Here is a 19,931-nt window from a genome sequence, read left to right as displayed (position 1 = left end):
ATCTAGCCACCCAACTCATCCCTACAGTCTAATACTATTCTAGATACTTCTTCAACTCCACCTCCTACCCGTCACACTACTAGATCACAAAATAACATATTCCGCTCTCACAAACCTTTTAATTATCTTGCTCAACTTCCTTTGATCATAACTCTCCACACTTTTAAGCAAGCCCAAAAACATCTAGAATGGCAGACAACAATGCAATTGAAATTTGATGCCTTCATTCGGAATCACACGTGGGACTTAGTTTCTGCAACTTCTAACCAAAATATTGTTGATTGTAAGTGGATATATAGGATCAAGAAGAAAGCAGATGGCTCAGTTGATCAATACAAGGCTCGCTTAGTTGCTAAGGGATTCACTCAGCGTCCGGGTATTGATTACCAGTCAACTTTTAGTCCTGTTGTTAAACCCACCACAGTTCATGTTGTACTATTTCTTGCTATGCAAAATAATTGGCTCTTAAATCAACTCAATATCAACGATGCCTTTCTCCAAGGCACCCTTAAAGAAGAGCTTTTCATGACACAATCCCTTGGTTTTGAAGATTCGTCTGATCCATCTCATGTTTGTCGATTGCGCAAAGCCATCTATGGCCTTAAATAGGCACCACATGCTTGGTATAATGAGTTGTCTACACATTTGCTGTCCCTAGGTTTTGTTAAATCAAAATTAGATCCATCGCTATTCATTTACAGTACCTCTAAAGCTATTGCTTATCTCTTAGTCAATGTGGATTATATTATTCTTATTGGCAATGATGCAACACTGGTCAAACATATTATTTCTTTTTTGCCTGGTCGTTTCTCACTCAAAGATCTTGGCCCACTGACTTACTTCCTTGGCATTGAGGTTCATTGTGATTCTACTGGTATAGTCCTTCCCCAATCTAAATATATTTCAAAACTTCTCCATGATCTCAATACGCATGAGTGTAAGGGTGTACAAACTCCAATGAGTTCTAGTTAGAGTCTCAAGCAAAATGATGGCACTCCCTCACATGATACAACTGAGTATCGACAAGTGATTGGCATGTTACAATAGTCATCATTTACCAGACCCGATGTTCCTTTTTCTGTCAATCAATTATCTCAATTCATGCACAATCCATCTGAATCACACTTGAAAGCAGTCAAGTATCTTCTCCGTTATCCTAAACAAATTGCTTATTATGGTCTTCGTCTAGCTTGTTCCACCAATTTTAAACTATTCGTGTACACGAATTCTGATTAGGCAGGTAATCCCACTGATAGGAGTTTTACAACCGGCTATGTTCTTTTTTTTTAGTCTTCATCCTGTGAGTTGGTCTTCAAAAAAATAAAAAACCATTGCTTGTTCGTCGACGGAAGCTGAATATCGAGCAGTTGCCAATGTTCTTGAGGAAACACTTTGGGTCAAAAATATACTCACAGAACTTGGAGCTCCTCTGCGTCTTCCACCTACCATTTACTATAACAATTTAGGTGTTATCTATTTGTGTCATAATCCTATTCTACACAGCAGGATGAAGCATGTCGCAGTTGATTTTTATTATGTCAAGCTGCAAGTTCAAGATAAGTAACTTTTTATTACACACATTCCCAGTTCAGATCAGTTAGCAGACACACTTATAAAGCCACTTGCCAAGGACTAGTTCAATCATCACACATTCAAGCTAGGTGTTGTTCCACATCATCTAACTTATGGGGTATATTAGCATATGTTCCTGTGTTAATATTAACAACTATCTTCTGTTATATTTGTTGATTGAGTCAACTATTTTATTTTTTATTTTCTGATTTATTCCTTAATTTCTGATTAGTTTAAACTTGAATAGGACTTTAGTTTTTTGTAATATACTTGGTGTATAAATTCAGTTCTCTAATTCAATGAAAGCATCCTTTGATTTTCACTTTGTTATTAGAATATTCATGTTTGACATTGAAACCATCATAATTAAATATCAATCCATAGTATTTCCTGTTTAATGGAGCCACCTAGTAAAACTAAATTACACCCATCGTGATCACCTCTAACACCAATAACAGAGAAACCCCAAACCCCTCGATGGTAAAACAAACCAAAATCAGAAGGAATCTCACCAAAACAAACTAAAAAACATGATAAGTTAGAAGAAAAATAACATAAAAATGAAACAAAGGCCCTCTACACAAAGGTTGAGAAGCCCAACGCTATACTCAACCGCGTGGCACTCTTTCTCATAAAAATTTAAAATATTATTAATTTTAATTATATTAATTGTATTTTAAACTAAAAAAAAATAAAGATAAATTTATTTTCATGAATGAAAAGAGTAATATTAATTAATTTTTTTTTTTTTTTAGAAAGAAACAGAGCGTAAATCTTTGATTAATATTTTTATATAAAAATGGCAGTTTGTCTTGATTCGTTTTTTTCGTAATTCAATCAATTTTCCCATCATCAAATTTTCCCAGTGCAGTGTCTTGATTTCCCGTGGATCGGAAACGGATGATGATTAATCAATTAAATTATTTCAAACAAGTTGTCAATACTCTGAGGATGGGATTGACTCCCTTTACCGTTGCAAATTGCGTTACAGTGGGGTCACCGGTAAGATTTCAGTCTCGCCATTTTGGCCCTTTTGTCTCCAACAGTCAGCTCAGGAGATTATACTCCATAAAATCACTACTGCAGCCGCACAATCAAACTAGACTTGTGATGCAAAACGAAATTCAAAACAAACCCAGAATTCTTGGCCTCCATGGCTTCAGGACCAGTGCTTTGATCTTCAAAAATTTGATAGCTAGATGGCCTGATACTGTGCTAAAAAAACTCGACATTCAGTTCCTTGATGGCCCATTTCCTGCCCAAGGTAAATCTGAGGTTGAAGGCTTTTTTGATCCTCCTTACTATGAATGGTACCAGGCAAATCAGGTCAGAGCTTTATCTTCCCTGTCCATTTCTTTTTTGCTTTAATTATAGAGAAAAATAAGTAGGTTAGTTTAAAAAATTTTTGATGTATTTTCTTTTTGTAGGATTTCACAGAGTATAGGAATTTTGATGAATGTGTTGCTTATATAGAAGAGTATATGATAAATCATGGTCCTTTTGACGGTTTGCTTGGTTTTTCCCAGGTGAGATTACTCAAGTTTACTCCTGGAGTATTAATCTTGCACTTTTTTTATACTCTAATTTCTTGAAACAGTTATTTATTTTTATTATGTTATTTTTTTTTTGTTTGGATGATGAATATTAGGGAGCAATGATATCAGCTTCTGTGCCTGGCATGCAAGCACAGGTATGGAAACTCTTGGTTCTTCTTCCCCTCAATTCCATAAGAAATTTTCTTGAAATTTTCTAATTGTTTAAATTGTGGAAATCTTAAGGTGAAAAAAATTATTGTTTGATTGCTGAAAGTTTAGGGCGTAGCTTTTACAAGGATACCCAAGATAAAGTTTCTCATCATGATTTCTGGGGCTAAGTTTGGAGGGTATAAGTTTGGCCAACCTAAGCTTGGTGCTAATGCATTTTCATCTCCCATTGACTGCCCTTCTCTCCACATTTTAGGTAACTTCAATAGCCTGCAGCACTTGTTTAGACTCCCTTTGTTTAACTTGTCATTATTATTATTGTTATTATTATTATTGTTGTTTATAACAATAGAACACAAAAAAAGCCAAGTTAATGAAATGCAGCTAGCCTTATGATTATTATTATTATTCTCAGAGCAAAGTGGTATGCTGTGTTTTTGAAGTCTTCATTCTTATGCACCATTTGATGGGGCTGTAGAAAAATTGTTTTTTTTTTTTTTTTTTTAATCCAAACACTGATACAAGTGGTTGCGCATATGTGAATTGCTGTGAATGTTAATTTCTAAAGAAATTTTTGTCTCTTAGGCATAATATGTAGACATTGAGCTTTGCTTTGTGTACTCACCGGCAATACAACTGCAGTATTATTGTTTTCCATTTTCTAATAGAGAAGGCCACAACTCATGTGTTTCCTTTTTCAAAATTCCACATCCTCTAATTTTTGTTGTTGCACTAATAGCACTCAAAGGTCTATGCCGTCCTAAAAAATTTTCAATAACACTAATTAAATCTAGAAGTTACCGTTAAGAAAATAAACAAGTCGCTTGCCCTCCATTTTCAGCTCTTAGGAGGAGCTTCTTTCACTTGATCTTTCCGTATTTAAGACATCAAGACTGGATGGGACCTGTAGCTCAGTGGATTAGAGCACGTAGCAATGCTATGTCTAAGTAGATCACTCAAAGTGATTGATGCCCTAGAAAGTTGTATTATTACCAGCATTTATATTTCAAAGGTTCTAGTATTGTAGTTACTTTTCAAAGAGACTTCTAATAATGTTTTCTTGCATTTCTTCAACAAATGTTATCTTCCAATTCATTAACCAGGGGCAATATTCAAAATTTGAATACACTTGCATTCATTCTCGGAGTATTTTTTGCTTTTATCTAAGGAGTAAAGATTCATCATCATTATTTTCATTGAGCATTTGTGTTGTGGGTGTATTCTCTGTTATGATTAATGGTCCATGAAATGTCTGTTTTCATTCATCTAAAAGAGTTAACCATATTCTGTTGGGAGTTGTGCTCTGTATGGTACGTGCATTACTTATCAATGCAAAATGTTAACTGGATGTTGAACAAGCAACAGGTTCAAATTTAATGCAGAAAAAGAACTCTAAAACTCTATAATCAAGTAGTTATCATGAGGATTCAGTTGGAAGAGGATATCATTTTTGAGCAATGAGTTACTATTTTGATTTCATCACCTATAAAGCAAAGACAATTACTTTGATCCACAGTCCAGAGCTGAATGCAATTGTATAAGACATGATGTATAAATGCATTTCAGCATCATTACAGTAATGTAGGAAACAAATAAGAAACAATTTTATATGAATAGGAATCATTATTTTTAATTTCTGATAATGGCATATGATGAAGGGGAGAAGGACTTTTTGAAGCCAGGAGGAATTGATCTACTGAAGTCATTTGTTAACCCTGTTGTGATTCATCATCCCAAGGGGCACATCATACCAAGACTTGGTTAGTCATAATATTTATGATTCTTTCCTTATTGCAGGATGCTGGTTTCACATTTTCCAATCTAAGAATAGGATATGGTTCTGATTGGTCATTTTGAATTTGCCTCTTTTTTTATTATTTCATTAACTTTTTGCACAGATGATATCAGCCAAAATACAATGCTTAGCTTCATTGAACAGATTCAAAAGATGCCTTCACATGACTGATGATGGATCTGCTTGGATGTGAGGCCTGCTTCTTTTACACTATTGAATGTTGATAAATTATTCAATACTATGGTTGTTGTATGTATAACAAGTTAGAAATTAACTGTTGATCATAGTGAGATCTAAACAGAGCTCACCATAAATAATGATTATAATAAGATCGTTGTACATACAACAATTAAATGTTCGCCAATAAAAAATTTAAATTATTTCTCTTTTATTTCAAGTTGTAAGAGATAGATAAATTATTTTCTTTTGACAATTTAATTATGTTGATACAATAATTGCAATATAAAAATATAAGTTATTTTGATAATTTGTCAAAAGAAATATAATTTATGTTGATATAAGCTCAATTTTAATGATTGTTAAAATAAATATTTATCGCAAAATTAAGCTAAATTAAATATAAAAATTAGTAAATAATAAACTGATTTTTATATAAAGTTTACAATAATCGCAATAATGTATTTGATGGCGAAATTGATTTTACATCTTCTATAAAATTGGAAACCAGTTACAACAAAAGCTGCAATCTAGAGAGAGGTGCTCTGAAATTGTTCTCTTTCTTTTCTACGAGTAAGTTCCCACCGTATGCCGCACAGTCGGGTTTTTTGCTTTTTTGCCCCATTTGGATAGGGGGAGTTCTCATCCGGAGAGTTGGTTCTCCTCCTCACTTCTAGATGACTTTTGGGTTTAACCTCTGTGATATACGCTGAATTTAGATGACCAGAGGAGCCAAAGGAGCAGTGGTGTTTGTGCAGCAGCAGCAACAATCGAGTTTTAAAGCTGTAAAATATATTGAGTTTACTTTGGACTTTTATATTTCTATGTATTGTATTTGGGCCTCCATATTTACAGGCCTGTTTTCTCATGAAATTTTATCAATTGATAAAAAAAAAGGGTCAAAGTTGTCTCTGTCAATGTTCTGCTTCTACGCGCTATATAAGAGGCGACACCAGCGTACGGCCCACAACCTTTTTTCCAGGTTAGCCTCATCCATGAAGAAATTTGCTTGCCGTTTCACTCTCTTCAATTTCTTAACAAAACGAATAAACAAAATCTCGATACAGAAGCCGACTTACTGATCACGCGCCACTGCACGCTTCGTTTCTTCTACAAACATGGAGCAACAGCCCACGGAGCACACGGATTCCACGAGCCAGGATTCGAAGCCAAAATCTGAACCCGATCCGAATACCGGAGATAATCATCTTCATGATGCAAATGGAGACGAGAACAAGGGGAGTGTCGCGACGGAATCGGTTGCTGAGACAGAGGCTCCAGGTGACGCTGATCAGTTGCAAGCTCCGAGCTGTACAAGCCCCAGGAAAAAAACGGTCCGCTGGCGCTCCGCATTGGTGACAGAACCTCGTTTTTTACCTGACAGCAATGGCAGTGACAAGGATTTATTTGATGGATCCAATCCCTACGTTTCTTCATCTCCTGCACATCCCTCCTTGTCCTTTTCATTAAAAGGTAATTATCAATTTCGATGTTTATAAATAAGCGAATGTACTTAGGTTTCTTTCTGCCCCCCCCCCCCCCCCCTCTTCTTTTTCAGGGATTTCTGTGTTTTTTCTTTTTGGAGCAGATACGATGGGAAGCGTGCGGGATACGCTAGGAGTACTGGGAAAAAAGATGGGTGAAGCTACCAAGATGGTCGAGGATCTCGCTGAAAACACATGGCAGCACTGTGAGTTTTGTTTCATCTTCCGACTTTAATTATTTTGAAGTATAATTCTTAACATTTAATGCTTAACTGAATTCTGCGATGGAAGTGAAATAGAATAATCTCAATGAGAAGATATCTTAAAATTGCGACTGAAACATGAATTTATTCTTTCATTCTGATTTTTGGTTTGTCATTGTTTAAGTGGTGTGGCTTCACTGATCTTTGATAGGCCATTGCTACATGAACATATGCATCTATCAATTATTGGTGTTTGGATTATAATGACAGATTCTCATGGATTTTGATGATAATTAGAGAGTAGAGGCGAATATGTGAGGCAAAGACAGAGAGGATAACTGGATGCAAGAGAGGATAATGAAAGTAGTTTTAAATATCCAAGGAGCAATGTTTGACATGGTAATGAGAAAAAGTCTTCCTCTCCTTACATTTATTCATAGTTAAATAGTCCATTAGGGTCTTCCTCATAGATAAAATAGCATCATTACATGCTTTATCACTGAAAAAACTGAGGATTCAAAGTCTAGTTACATATGACATTACAAAAGACTTTAAATCTTTTTTAGCAGTACTTAAAGGATGATGGTGTTGCTTGTCTGAATTATTGAACTGCATTCACATATGATATAGCAAATGAATTCCTGATGAGGATAAATTTATTGAAATTTTTGGCTAAATTCTAAAATGAAGCTACCTTTCTCCAACAGATCAATTTGAGTATATGGTTAGTGGCAAGCCCACGTTAGTGGCTTTTCCCCTCCTCATCTTGCATGTACATGACTTGTATTTGAACTATCTTAGTCATATTCCTGTCGCTTATCAACTATCAGCTGATTGCACTAATGTCAGGTAAAATTGGATGTTTGAAGACTCTAAACAAGTGGTAGACTTTCTTTTGTTACATGATTATTTGACCTATTGGAATGGTTTGATTGTAAAATTTGTTTGTTTATTTATTTGCTTCATTATACTATGCGACTTGTGTTGCTTTTTGTCTTAGCTTTTCTTTATTCTGATAGACTAATCATCTTCTGTTTATTTTTAATTTAAATCAGTGAAGACAGCACCTAGCGTAGCAGATGCTGCATTGGGAAGAATTGCTCAAGGAACAAAGATTCTAGCAGAAGGTGGTTACGAGAAGGTCTTTCGACAGACGTTTGAAACAGTACCTGAGGAGCAACTCCAGAACTCATATGCATGTTACTTATCCACATCAGCTGGTCCAGTTATGGGGATTTTATACGTTTCTACAGCCAAGCTTGCATTTTGTAGTGACAATCCCCTTCAACATCAATTTGATGGCCAAACTGAATGGAGCTACTGTAAGGTATGTTTTAATTTGCACTTCTTAAATCCATTGGATTTGGTGCAATATCAACAGTTGGAGGATCTTACTTTTCATTATAATCATCAGTTGAACTTTTATTTAAGTATATGCATTTGTAGCTATATTGGAGCATTATTGGCATATTGTTCATTTTAAGCTGTACATATTTGTTCCACAATTTCTTAATTTATTGCCAGTGGGATTATTGATTGCAATTTTACATGAAACATTCAAAATTAGTGACCACAATGGGATTTAAGAAGCTATGTGATTGAGGATGAAAGTAAGCTTTACTTAGTACTAATCTTTTTGTTCAGGGCTTTTAGTGTGTTGTACCTTAAAGTTAGTGCCTTGACTTTTATTTGTCTTCTATTATGCAACACCATGGCCATTGGTCTTAAGTGCTAAAGGTTCCTTTTGATCTTATCTTAGAATTAGGTCATTCTAATATACTGGGTGCTCGAATGTCCAGTACCTTAAAACTCTTCTAATTACTAGTTTCTATTACTAGACAAGTGTCAGAACTAAACATCCAGGGAGTGAAGCACTTTGTCTTTCAAGTACGGTAAACTTCAATGCAGGCATAGACTCATTTCTGAAGTCAAGATGTGAGAATCTTAATACCAGCAATAAGTATGGGACAAGAAGGTGCTAAAGAGGGGGTTATTGTTATATAGAAGGACTAGGTATACAAAGAAGCCTAGTAGGAGTTGCATTCTGTTTTTAGAAGTCTGAAAGTAGGAACGGAAGCTGTTAGGAAGGAGGAGATAGGCAGGAAAAATTAGTTGGAGAGCTATATAAATACAGCTTCTGGGACTTGTGTTAATATCTAAATCAATACCAAGAATCTTAATAAATTTGTCATCCTTTATACTCTATTCTCTCATTTATAGTCTATAGTTCCTCCTGTTTCTCTGTTGCTAGTTTCTACTCTTTTCTTCCTCAATTACCTGTAATTGTGCTGTTACAGTTTCAATCCCTATCAGAATATATACAGGTCTGCAAATCTGCTGTATGTTACCTTACTATTTTGAATTGGAAGCCATTCATAGGAGTCGTCCCTTGCTTCTTTCATCAGTATTGACTTACTTTGACCATCATTTGATAATATTGTATCATTGCTTTTATGCCTTTTTCTTTTTTTTTTCCCTTCTCCAAGTATCTATTGCGCTCTCTGTGATGATTCTCCTACCATATTTTGACTCTTTGTTTGTTAAAATAGGTGGCCATCCCATTACATCAGCTTAAATCTGTCAATCCTTCGTCAAGCAAAACAAATACTGCTGAGAAATACATTGAGATTATTTCTGTTGATACTCACGAATTTTGGTTCATGGGATTCCTAAATTACGATGGGGCTGTGAAATTTCTGCAGGATGCTTTGCAATCCCATAATCTACAGTCTGCTTGATACTTGTCACATGCTCGTTATCTTATAACCAGAAGTTTTCAGCATGTGGTGCCAAGTGCTAATGTAGAACGGCGCATGCTGCAATTCTTTGGAAAATTTTGTTTGTTCCTCTGGGAACGAAATTAGGAAATTGTAGAGTTGATGAACATCTTTGTAACAGCACATATATATAATCCATGTGGTTGTAGTTTTGCATGGCACAACTCATTTAGAAACTTGTTTGTATGAATCTTATGTGAGATTAGCTGTTAACCTTCACATATTTTGCCCATTTCGGTGTTGTTTTCATCCAGTCTAATAAACTTTACTAATCCAGGTTTAACCCCTTGAATATAAATGATAACGTTTTCTGAAATTATCCATATAGCTAGGGTTGGTCTCGATTCCTGAAGGTTAAAAATCTAATTGAAAATTTTATTGTACCGTATTAGAATTGATTAAAAACTTTTGTTGTAAGAATTCAATTGCATCCAATTGAATTTATGCCTAATGTTTTGGTTTGATTTAGTTATTAAGAATTGAGTCGAAACCATTCTAAATTGCATTGAAGTGGAATAAGCCAAAACACTGATTTTATTTATAAATGCATTACATTACTTTTTGATTCTTAATTATATAACTTACGTTTTTATATATAATATATTTTTTATATTAATACAAACATTTTATTATTACTATTTTATGTTAAAATTTTAAAATTGCTTATTATTTTAAAATGAGCATAAAAATGTCATAGTTTCATGTGTAAGTAATAGAATTTAATCAAAGTAATCAAATCAAACCGGAATTGAAGTTTCAAGGCAGTTTGGGTTTCGATTTTCATTCTTAACTTGAACTGTATTGAAATGGAACCAACCAAGCACCCTATCCTATGCACATCTTGTGATACAGAGTGACACCACTGTTTGAAAACTGATTAGCAAGTGCTTGCATGTTTGAAAAATTTACCGCAGCAAATAGCAAATCTCTGGCAGCCCCAATTTATAAAGCAAACTATATTTAGACAATTGGAATTGTGTTACTCTTCCACATACTAAACAAGGAAGATGGATGGAAATATTATCAAACAACTAATCCTCTCCTGTGGAAGATTGAGAAAGCAATGCCATGAGTTTGATGGAACGCACCATTTTTATTTTTTCTTTCGGGGATTAATTAATACGTTGATGACCGCCGGACTTCACTCATTCTGGAAAGTCAGACCTAAGGAAGTGAAGTATGTTCAAAGTTTCAGAAATCCACTTCAGTTGACCGGTCCAGTATATTCAGCCTTGATCCAGATACGCAGGCAGACCGGATGACCCGCAAGCCTAGGTCCAGTAAGAAGAAATTCAGTCCGGTGATGTGATGAGGAAGGACAGCAGACTCAGTCACTTAACAACCCTACCCGCAGGCGTGCCGGGAGAAATTAAATAGTCGCCTGGCGTGGAGAGGGGTCTAGCGCTTCCATACGTACGGATCTGCGTGACAAAAACAAGTGACACTGTACCAGAAAGACCGTTAAACGTAACTAGCAGACAAAAAAAAATGAATAAAAGGAGAGGGACACATTTCTTTCCATCAGAATTTACATACACCGTAAAATCTTATTTTTTGGATTTCAGAATACCATCCGTAATTAATGAAGGAATATATTAGCAAACAAAGAGAATGAAATAATTAATAATTTTAATTGTGGAGTGGTGATACAATTTTTTTTTTAAGAAAAAGAAAACAGAAAGAAAACTACATAATACATCATTTTCATCTCTGTACTAATCATAAAAGAAGAGGTAAACGTTTTATCCTTAATAATGCCTTGGATTCTATAATAAGCTAGACTTTGGGAGTCTCTTTACCATATTTAATGGAGGTTTATAGCCAAAGTCTTGCATTTCATTTCTTTTTTTTTTTTTTTTTACTGGCAGAAACAGTTTTAAAGAACATGTACAATGAACATAATTTTTTTGAAATGAAGGGTTGCTTTCTTCCTCTATAATCATTCTCATTGCCACTAACTCTTGATTCTTCTATTTTAGAATCATTTTTTTTTTCTCTTTGCTATTTCTTTTTTGCTATTCATTCTTTCTGCCATGAAAATGACTTAACTTTCTCCCGGATATCCAATTATTCTTTCTTTCTTTCTTTTTTTTTTCTTTATGTAAAACTTACTTTTACCTTTTTCTTATTTGGAAGATGTTAATATAGTATTTAGGTCAAATAGTCATAGTAAAAGGAATAATCAAGTAGACATTTTCTAGCAATGGAATAAAAGATAAGCTACTCCAAATAACTTGAATTTCAATTTGTGTTTTTCTTTGTAAAAAATAAGATATCACCATGCCCTAAAGGGATGGAAATTTGATTTTGATTTGATTTAATGGGGTGGGATCATCACCCTCTATTTTGGGTCCGGCCCTAAAGTAGGGTACTCATATGCATTGTCTTTTAAGGCCCTACAAAATTCATTATAAATGATTTAAAAAGGGATGTGAGGATCATCTTCTCCACATCTTTTGGGTCCTGCCCTAAAGTAGGGCATTGATATGCACTCTCCTTTAAGGCCCTAGACCAACATTTTAGGCCCAGACAATCTTATTTTAACCATTAATTTCAACATCAAAGCCTAACCCCAATTAGATTCTTCTAATAATGAACCTATAATAATGTCAAAATCAAAGCATCCTTAAAACTGTTTATCAAGCATGTCTTATCCCCAAAACAATAATAAAGAAATATAATAATTTACTATTTAGTTTTTATGATATAGAAAAATTTACTCATGATTTATAAAAATATACACTAGTCGATCTCTTTAATTAAGGGTATTTTGGACTTTTCTCGGTATTTAATTACTAAAATTATAGAGAGATTAATTAATAGAATTTTTAAAATTTAAAGAATGTTTTGAATATATTTTTTAAAATTAAAGGGCTAATTAGTGACTTTTTTTATAATATGGAGACTAAATAATATTTTTTTTAAAAGGAAAAAAAAAAAAAAAGCATATTATAAAGGTTTTAGAGGAGATGAAAGAATGAAGACCCACAAGAAAGAAACACATCCTCCAATTGCACGCGTGAATGTCTTGTCTTAAGATTACACTTTTGTTTAAGACAATCCCAAAGCAAAATTGGCTTAAGATTACACATCCAAAGTGAAACACAATTATTTTTAGTTCACACATAAAGCCAGACAACCTATTTCGTACTCATGTTTTGTGTAAGATAAATCTAATGGGAAACAGCTCAAAGCTCATTTTAGAAAAAAAAAAAAAAAAAGAAAAAAGAAAACATAGATTCAATTAGAAGGTGATCACTTTTGTGGGATCCAAACACAATTTGCCAATCCCCTCTTTTGTCTTTCATATCTTTTTGTAAATTTGACTGTTTGTGCTCCAATTAGATTAGGGTTTAGGCCTTGATGGAGGTTGCAGCTATTATTGGTTACAATTTAGAATGGTATTAGTCCTCTTGGAAAGTGATTATTACCATTATGAATGACACTTAGCTTCTTGTCCCTCAACTGACTAAGAATCCATTAATAATAATATAACATTTAATTTTAAATATTTTTTATATATACACACAAACATATAATAAAATAATTAATAATAATACCTAAATCAAACTTCTAATAAAATAATAATAAAATATAGTAAGAATGATAAAATATTGAAAGATCGAGAAAAAAGACTTTCTTGATTTTGAATTATTTTTAAATATAATTGCTATTTTGGATTTAATAACCGATACACATATTCTTAAAATTAAAAAGTAAGAATGAACTCAAAATTTTCTTTTAATTTTGTATCTTTATTTGTATAAGAAAACATAAAGATTTTGTATCTTTATTTGTATAAGAAAATATGAAGATTTGAGTAGATTGACGAAAAAGAAAAATTACTATTTAATATTTATGGTGTGGAGAAATTTATTAATTGATCTCTCAGTTTTGAAAAATATATTAAATTTATTTCTGACGTTTTAAAAGTCTACTAATTAATTTTTTTTCGTTAGTTTTAGCCGTTAAATATTGCAAAAAAGTCTAAAATACCCTTGATATGGAGTGATTAATTAGTAATTTTTTTAAAATTTGAAAGATCAACTAATAAATTTTTCAAAATTATAGAGACTAAATAATAAAATACTTAATATTAAAATTAACGGATAGATTGACTAGTAAATTTTTAAAGTGTTAAGAATATTTTCATGTGTTTTTTAAAATTAAGATACTAATTTGTGAATTCTTTTATGCACTAGAAATTTAGTAATTTTTCAAAAAAAAAAAGGAGCGATGATCAAAGCATGAATCAAGGGGGGAAGAAAGAGTATGACTGTATAAGTTTACTAAAGCATTTGTTTAGGGCTGTAGATAATCATGCGCTCATCTTCTAAAGTGATTGTAATGGGGTTGATGAGTAGCCATAGCCATTTCTACTCTTGCATTGAATCATTACTCTTTGCTATGATTCTCTCTTTGGTCATCATCTTTTATTATCAAACAGTTTCACACTTTTTAGCTCCTAATACTATTTTATTATAGCTTATGTTCATCATGCTTTCTCATCATTTTATTACATTTATATTCACTTCTCTTTAACTTTCTGTCCTCAAATCATCTCTTGTCTCCCATCCCTAACTCTCTCTCTCTCTCTCTTTTCTTTTAAAAAATATAAGAATGAATTTTAAAAATTCAAAAATTACTTTAAAATTTTATTCCTTAAACGCAACCATTCTATTTATACTAGATATTCATTATAATCAACGGTTACTAAGACCATACTATATTTTGGTTTAGAAAAATTTTTGAATTGAAAAAAATAAAAAGATGAATAATACTCAACTCTTTGAAGAGGGAAAGCAAGAAAAAAAAAAGGAAAATAATAAGAAGATCACCAAATAAAGGAAAGCATATAAAAAAAAGAAGGAGAGGAGGGCTACTGCAAGCCAAAAATGGCCGGCCTACACTCTTTAAGGAAGTTGGAGTCTGTTTAGTCTATGAAAAATATTTTAATTTTATCATTTGGTTACAGTCTATATGTATACGTTTATTTTTCGAAAAAAAATTATTTTGTGATTGATTTAGTTTTGAATTAGTATAATAAGTATTAACTATATCGTGTGAAATTGAAGAGTAATGAGAATAAAAACTTTCGAAGTATATAATATATTTACATGAATTTTATCGTGAATAATTAATTATAACGAAAAAAAAAAGGATTGATTAATAGAAAGCAAATGAAAGGAAAAGGACAAAATGCAGAGAGTAGAGGGACAAATTGATGAAAATGTTATAAAAATTTAGACATACATATGATGATTATGGAGCAGGAAGAGATGGGGTAAGGGTTTTCAATTGCACGCAAGAAATTTTAGAAAGAAGTGTGTGTGCGGATGAGTATCTTCCATTTAGATGCTAGATGGATGGTAGTGGAGGAAGCATTTGACACTGTCAGTCTAAATTTGGTAGCTTATTCATTTCTTCCTTAATCTCCACCTAATTATCATTAATTTAAATTCTCTTTAATTTTTTAACAGGAGAGTTTTCTCTTTAATATTTTTATAATTTTTCTGTCCTATCCTTATTTTTAATTTCGATATATAAATTACTCTTTCGATCTCTACGATTAGGATATACCGATTCAGACTATAATTATTCTTTTAATAAAATTGAAATATAAGTAATTAGCTTTATGTATTGGGAGTTTTTTATACTATTGTTGATTTTTACTTTATTTTTATTTTTTTAAGAAAGATTTTATTTGTTTGAATGAAATGGTGAAAAATAAAGAGATATTTTTCATGGAATAAATAAATTATTCAAAATTACAATCATTTTTGAGGTACTTGTGTTATTTTCCTTAAATTCATTTATCACCTTTATAACAATTTTTTAAGGCATTCTTTGATTTTCTTGAATTGAGAAAAGAAAATTTCAACTCTTCTTTATTTTCTTATATACAATTTTAGCTGTTTTCTATTTTTTCAGTATCCAAACAAACAAATACGTAGATAAACCAAGGAGAAATATATTTTTTTAAAAAAAATTATTAAAAAAAAAAAAACAAAAGGCATGATGAATAGGAGAGAGAGAGTTAAGGAAGAAAGGAACAAACCTTTCTCTTACTTAAAAAATAATAATAAAAAAATCCTAATTCAAAATGTCAACCAAAGCAGTGGTAGTGCAAAACCCTGCAAGGTGGAAATGTCAGGATACACACACACTCTCTCTCTCTCTTTCTCTCTCTTAACTGGTTTGTTTTGTACAATCACAACTGTTTTTGAAAAAAACACCCATGCTTTTTTTTTTAATCTATATAAAATCCAAAGTGGTCCTAATCTTTATATTTTATTTTATAAGTAAAATATATAATTTAATCCTTAAATTTTATTAAAAACTTAATTAACACCTAATTTTATAAAAATATAACTATTTAATATATAAAAAAAATTAAAAACATATAAGCATAATAAACTAAATAGTTAGATTTTATAGAATTACACTAATTTGATAAATTTGTTTGTTTTCTAGGGAGTTTAGAAATCCCAAGAGAATATGTGGGAGGCAAAAGAAAACAAATAAAAGAAGTTGTGTTCAGATATAAATGTGGATGTTGGTAATGGTGGGTAAATTTGCATCTGATGATGCTGCTGCAAGGAAGCATAGCTGGGGCCACCTCTGTTCTTCTTACTTTTTTTTTTTTTTTTTTCTTTTTCACAGAGAAATAAAATATATAAAAGCAAGAAAAGCTGGCAGAGAATATAGAAATGGAAATTAAGGTCGTCCCACTCTTTTATCGTCCTGTCACCATCCACTTCCCTTTTCCCCGCAATTCTCTCTCTCTGTGGTTGTGTTAATAGTAAATATTTTTCGCAAACTCTTGACAGTGCAATTGCAGGAAGCAAGCAGCTGCAGCTGCTGCTGCTGCTTCTGCCTAACACCCATCTTTTTTTCTTCAATCTTTCTTCTCCGTTCCGTTTAGGGATTATGGGTCTCCGTTGAGAAAGTGACTTTTGCAGAGAAATGAGTAAATATTAGCGGTTTCCCACCAGCTGACACCGGCGAGAGGTTTCTGCTTATTTGCACGTCACATCAGATGTCTCTTTCTGTCTTTTGAATTTGGGATTCATTTTCAGATAAGAAATTAAGCAAATTATATTATTGTGTTTGATTTCTTTAATTTTATAAATATTAGACATAATTAAAAAGGAAATTAAATTCTAACTATATTTCTTAAACTAATTTAGTGTTTTTTTTCTTAAAAAATGAAATTGAAATCAGAAAAGTATAATTTAAAATTTCTCAAATTTATTTAAATATACTTATCATCAGATTAAGTTTGTGAGTACTAATTCAATGGTTAATAAGTCGTATCCTTGCATATCATGTAAGATTAGATTCTATAAGATTTTAACATAAAATAAATGTGTTTGATTTCTGAAAAGAATTTGAAGAAATAAGAGATTAACAATGAGTTACTGAAAAATGTGCTTGCGTGTGTGTGTATATATAGCTAGTGTCTAGTGATCTTACAGAATGTGAAGCAAAAGTATATCATGTCTTGCCAGAATGCACGATTAAAGACAATTAAATATGTTGTCGTTAGTTGTAAAAATATGAGTACGATATTTCTTGACATTCCAATCAGTGTGAAAAAAAAAACTTGCCAGTATATATATATATATATAATTTAAAATTATTAATACCCCCAATTTCTGTTGCTGGTACATGTTTTTGTATATACTAACGATAAGTTTCACATGCATGTTACTTTTTACTTTGATGAAATTGATGCAACTGAAAATTCAAAGTTAGAGTTTAAAAAATAAGATTAAAATCAAAGGTGTATCCCTTTATTTTTTGGATTGCATTATATCACATTAAAAAATTATATTATAATTTAATCCAATTCAAAGTGATTTAAATAATTAGTGCTAAATCTCGTATAAAAAATTTAATTCTAATTTTAAAAATAATTAAACACCGCTTTTAACTGTAAAAAAAGTAATTATTTAGATTGATAAATTTTTTTTTCGACAATAAAAAAAATTCAAAGAGTACGACTATACAATTGCATTCTCCTACAAATAGTTTCAAGAGTGCGAGCATTCTCCTACACTCATGAAAAAGCTTATATTTTAGTATGAGGGTAGATAGGAAATTTTTCTTTATTAAAACAAAGGAAAAGAAGATTATTTTTTTAAAAAAATATGGCCATACTGAAATTATATATAATTAATGGCTACAAAAGAGGTAACCTTCTCACTTTTCACTATAAATGTGAATACTTATGAAGAGGTGAATAGAAAATTTAAATTCAAATTTGAAATTTCATCCACTTTGTTTATTTTAAAAATAAAAAAAAATCAACTAAAACTATTGAAGTAGAAAAAGATTGAGTTTAAAGTTAGATAATTTTTCATTGAATATTTCTATTTATAACGCGAATACTTTGAATAGAAATTGATGATTTGAGATCCAAAAGAGAGTAGGATATTGATATATGTGAGTGTGTTTAACTTGAATTATTCACTCATGTCTTCTTTTTTTATTCCTTTTCTCATTTGTCCTCTAATAACGTATAACCGTCACTATGCAATTGTGCCATACCTGTACCTATCATACGAAACTGTATATACAGACGTACTTTCCCTTCTCTCCATTATTAGATGACTATTTAATTCTCTCTGACGTTCGTGCTAACAGAGTTATGGATGCAGATAGATCCGTTCTTCTCATTGATCCATCAAGTCAAGTTAAGTGAGCTAAATTCCTTTTTGTTGAGTCTAGACCCCAGTCTGCTAGATCTATTGGAACGTGATCTGAATTGTGCGTTAGTGGACAGACTCGCTTAATAAATTTTGATGAGTTTTAAATTTGAATTTTTTATGAGGATTCAACCGTGATTTGAGTGTTCGAGACTCAACCATGATCAGAAGGATATTAAAAATAAAATTATATAAGTTACGAGAAAATTATTAGTCATGTCAAATACCAAGAAATGAAAATGCAATCGCATGAGAGGTGGAGGACGAAAACAATTCAAACTCTTTTAAGAAAATTCATAAAAGAAGAAGAGCAAAACCAGAAATAAAATTAAAGAAAGAGTTATGGACCCAAGAGCACTGACATCGGAGGGCAGCTAGCGTAGGCAAGGGTTATATTTACCATAATTATAAATATAATAGAGAAACAGAGAGAGAGAGAGAGAGAGTCACTTCAGATGTGAAGGTGTATCGAAAATTATTTTTGAAAAACAGAAAGATTGGCATAGAATGATGGGTGTTTTACTTGTTCAATTATTTGGACCATTTTCTGATTTTGATGTGATTAGACTGCCATCACCTTTTTTTATTATTTTTTTATGTCACATTTTTATGATTTTGTAGCTTCTGGTAACGGACAAATTTCGTTTCTGACTGATCATCTTAAATCAAGGGATAAGAATTAAGAAATCATTTTGCCTTTTCCTCTTAATTTGGGGTAATTCTTTTTTATTTATATTTATCTCACTTTGAGTTCACTTTTATTTTTTTATTTTTTTATTGGAAGATAACATTTATGAATATTCGGCAAAGCTAAATTATATGAAGGTCTTTATAACATGGAATAAAGCAAACTAATTCTATGTTTGGATTTTTTGAAGAGGGAGAGGAAAATGTAATTTTATTAAAAAATATATAATTTCTTATTTTCTCTCTAAAATAAAGAGAAAATAACTAAATAAAAAATAAAATTTATTTTCCTCTCCTCTATTTTCTTTCTCTATCCAAACAAAGAAAAACATCACATCAAAATTATTTTACCTCTTTTATTTTATTTTTTCTCTACTTCTCCCATTCAAACAAATTAGACTCAAAATAAAAAAAAAAAAAACTAGATTTGAGACTCTAGACTCAAAAAGAAAATTCTAATATAGAATTTGATCCGACTGAATATCCAAACCACCACCACCTTTCCACTAAAATGTTAACTATCTAAGAAAATAAAATGCCAAAGAGACTTAGAGAGACTCTCAACAGTAGATAAAGTCCAAAAAAATCACTAAACCTCGGGAGAAGATAAATCAACTTAAACAATCGACAAAACTAATGAGGAGAAAACCAAGGAGGCCCTAAGAATCATATACAAACCATAGATCAAAGTCTATGAGCCGCAGAAAGGAAAAAGTCATTGTTCAAAGTCTCATGTTGAGCACTCCTTTTTGGACTAAAAACTTAAAACATAGGAGAAAGAACATTGTAAGACAAAAAAATAAAAGTCATAAAGAGAAGATA

The 19,931-nt window shown here is 31.8% G+C and overlaps 2 protein-coding genes across 4 annotated transcripts; both read left to right on the top strand.

Annotated features, from left to right (window-relative positions):
• The first annotated feature begins 2,399 nt into the window (after positions 1–2,399).
• On the top strand, positions 2,400–5,467 carry LOC110627853 (esterase OVCA2). Of its 3 annotated transcripts, none has more exons than XR_002489923.2 (6): positions 2,400–2,898; positions 3,000–3,098; positions 3,221–3,262; positions 3,387–3,531; positions 4,942–5,035; positions 5,174–5,467. XR_002489923.2 is itself a non-coding variant. In XM_021774228.2 (6 exons), the coding sequence occupies exons 1-6, from the start codon at positions 2,473–2,475 to the stop codon at positions 5,239–5,241; spliced, it is 882 nt and encodes a 293-aa protein (XP_021629920.1). In that variant the 5' UTR covers positions 2,401–2,472; the 3' UTR covers positions 5,242–5,467. The 3 variants fall into 3 exon arrangements, 2 of the variants coding, with proteins under 2 accessions (XP_043804510.1, XP_021629920.1); XM_021774228.2 differs by having other exon boundaries at positions 2,401–2,898; positions 4,934–5,035; XM_043948575.1 differs by lacking the exons at positions 4,942–5,035; positions 5,174–5,467 and having other exon boundaries at positions 3,351–3,525.
• Positions 5,468–5,846: 379 nt separating this feature from the next.
• Positions 5,847–9,930, top strand: LOC110627796 (GLABRA2 expression modulator). The gene is made up of 4 exons (XM_021774159.2): positions 5,847–6,720; positions 6,836–6,937; positions 7,990–8,261; positions 9,484–9,930. Exons 1-4 carry the CDS (start codon positions 6,366–6,368, stop codon positions 9,670–9,672), a joined length of 918 nt encoding a protein of 305 aa, XP_021629851.1. The 5' UTR covers positions 5,847–6,365; the 3' UTR covers positions 9,673–9,930.
• Positions 9,931–19,931: the final 10,001 nt, after the last annotated feature.

The sequence above is a fragment of the Manihot esculenta genome, chromosome 12 (assembly GCF_001659605.2).
Source record: "Manihot esculenta cultivar AM560-2 chromosome 12, M.esculenta_v8, whole genome shotgun sequence".
Lineage (NCBI taxonomy): Eukaryota > Viridiplantae > Streptophyta > Magnoliopsida > Malpighiales > Euphorbiaceae > Manihot > Manihot esculenta.
The sequence above is the reverse complement of the archived record's forward strand: the minus strand, read 5'-3'. Positions and strand labels throughout refer to the sequence as shown.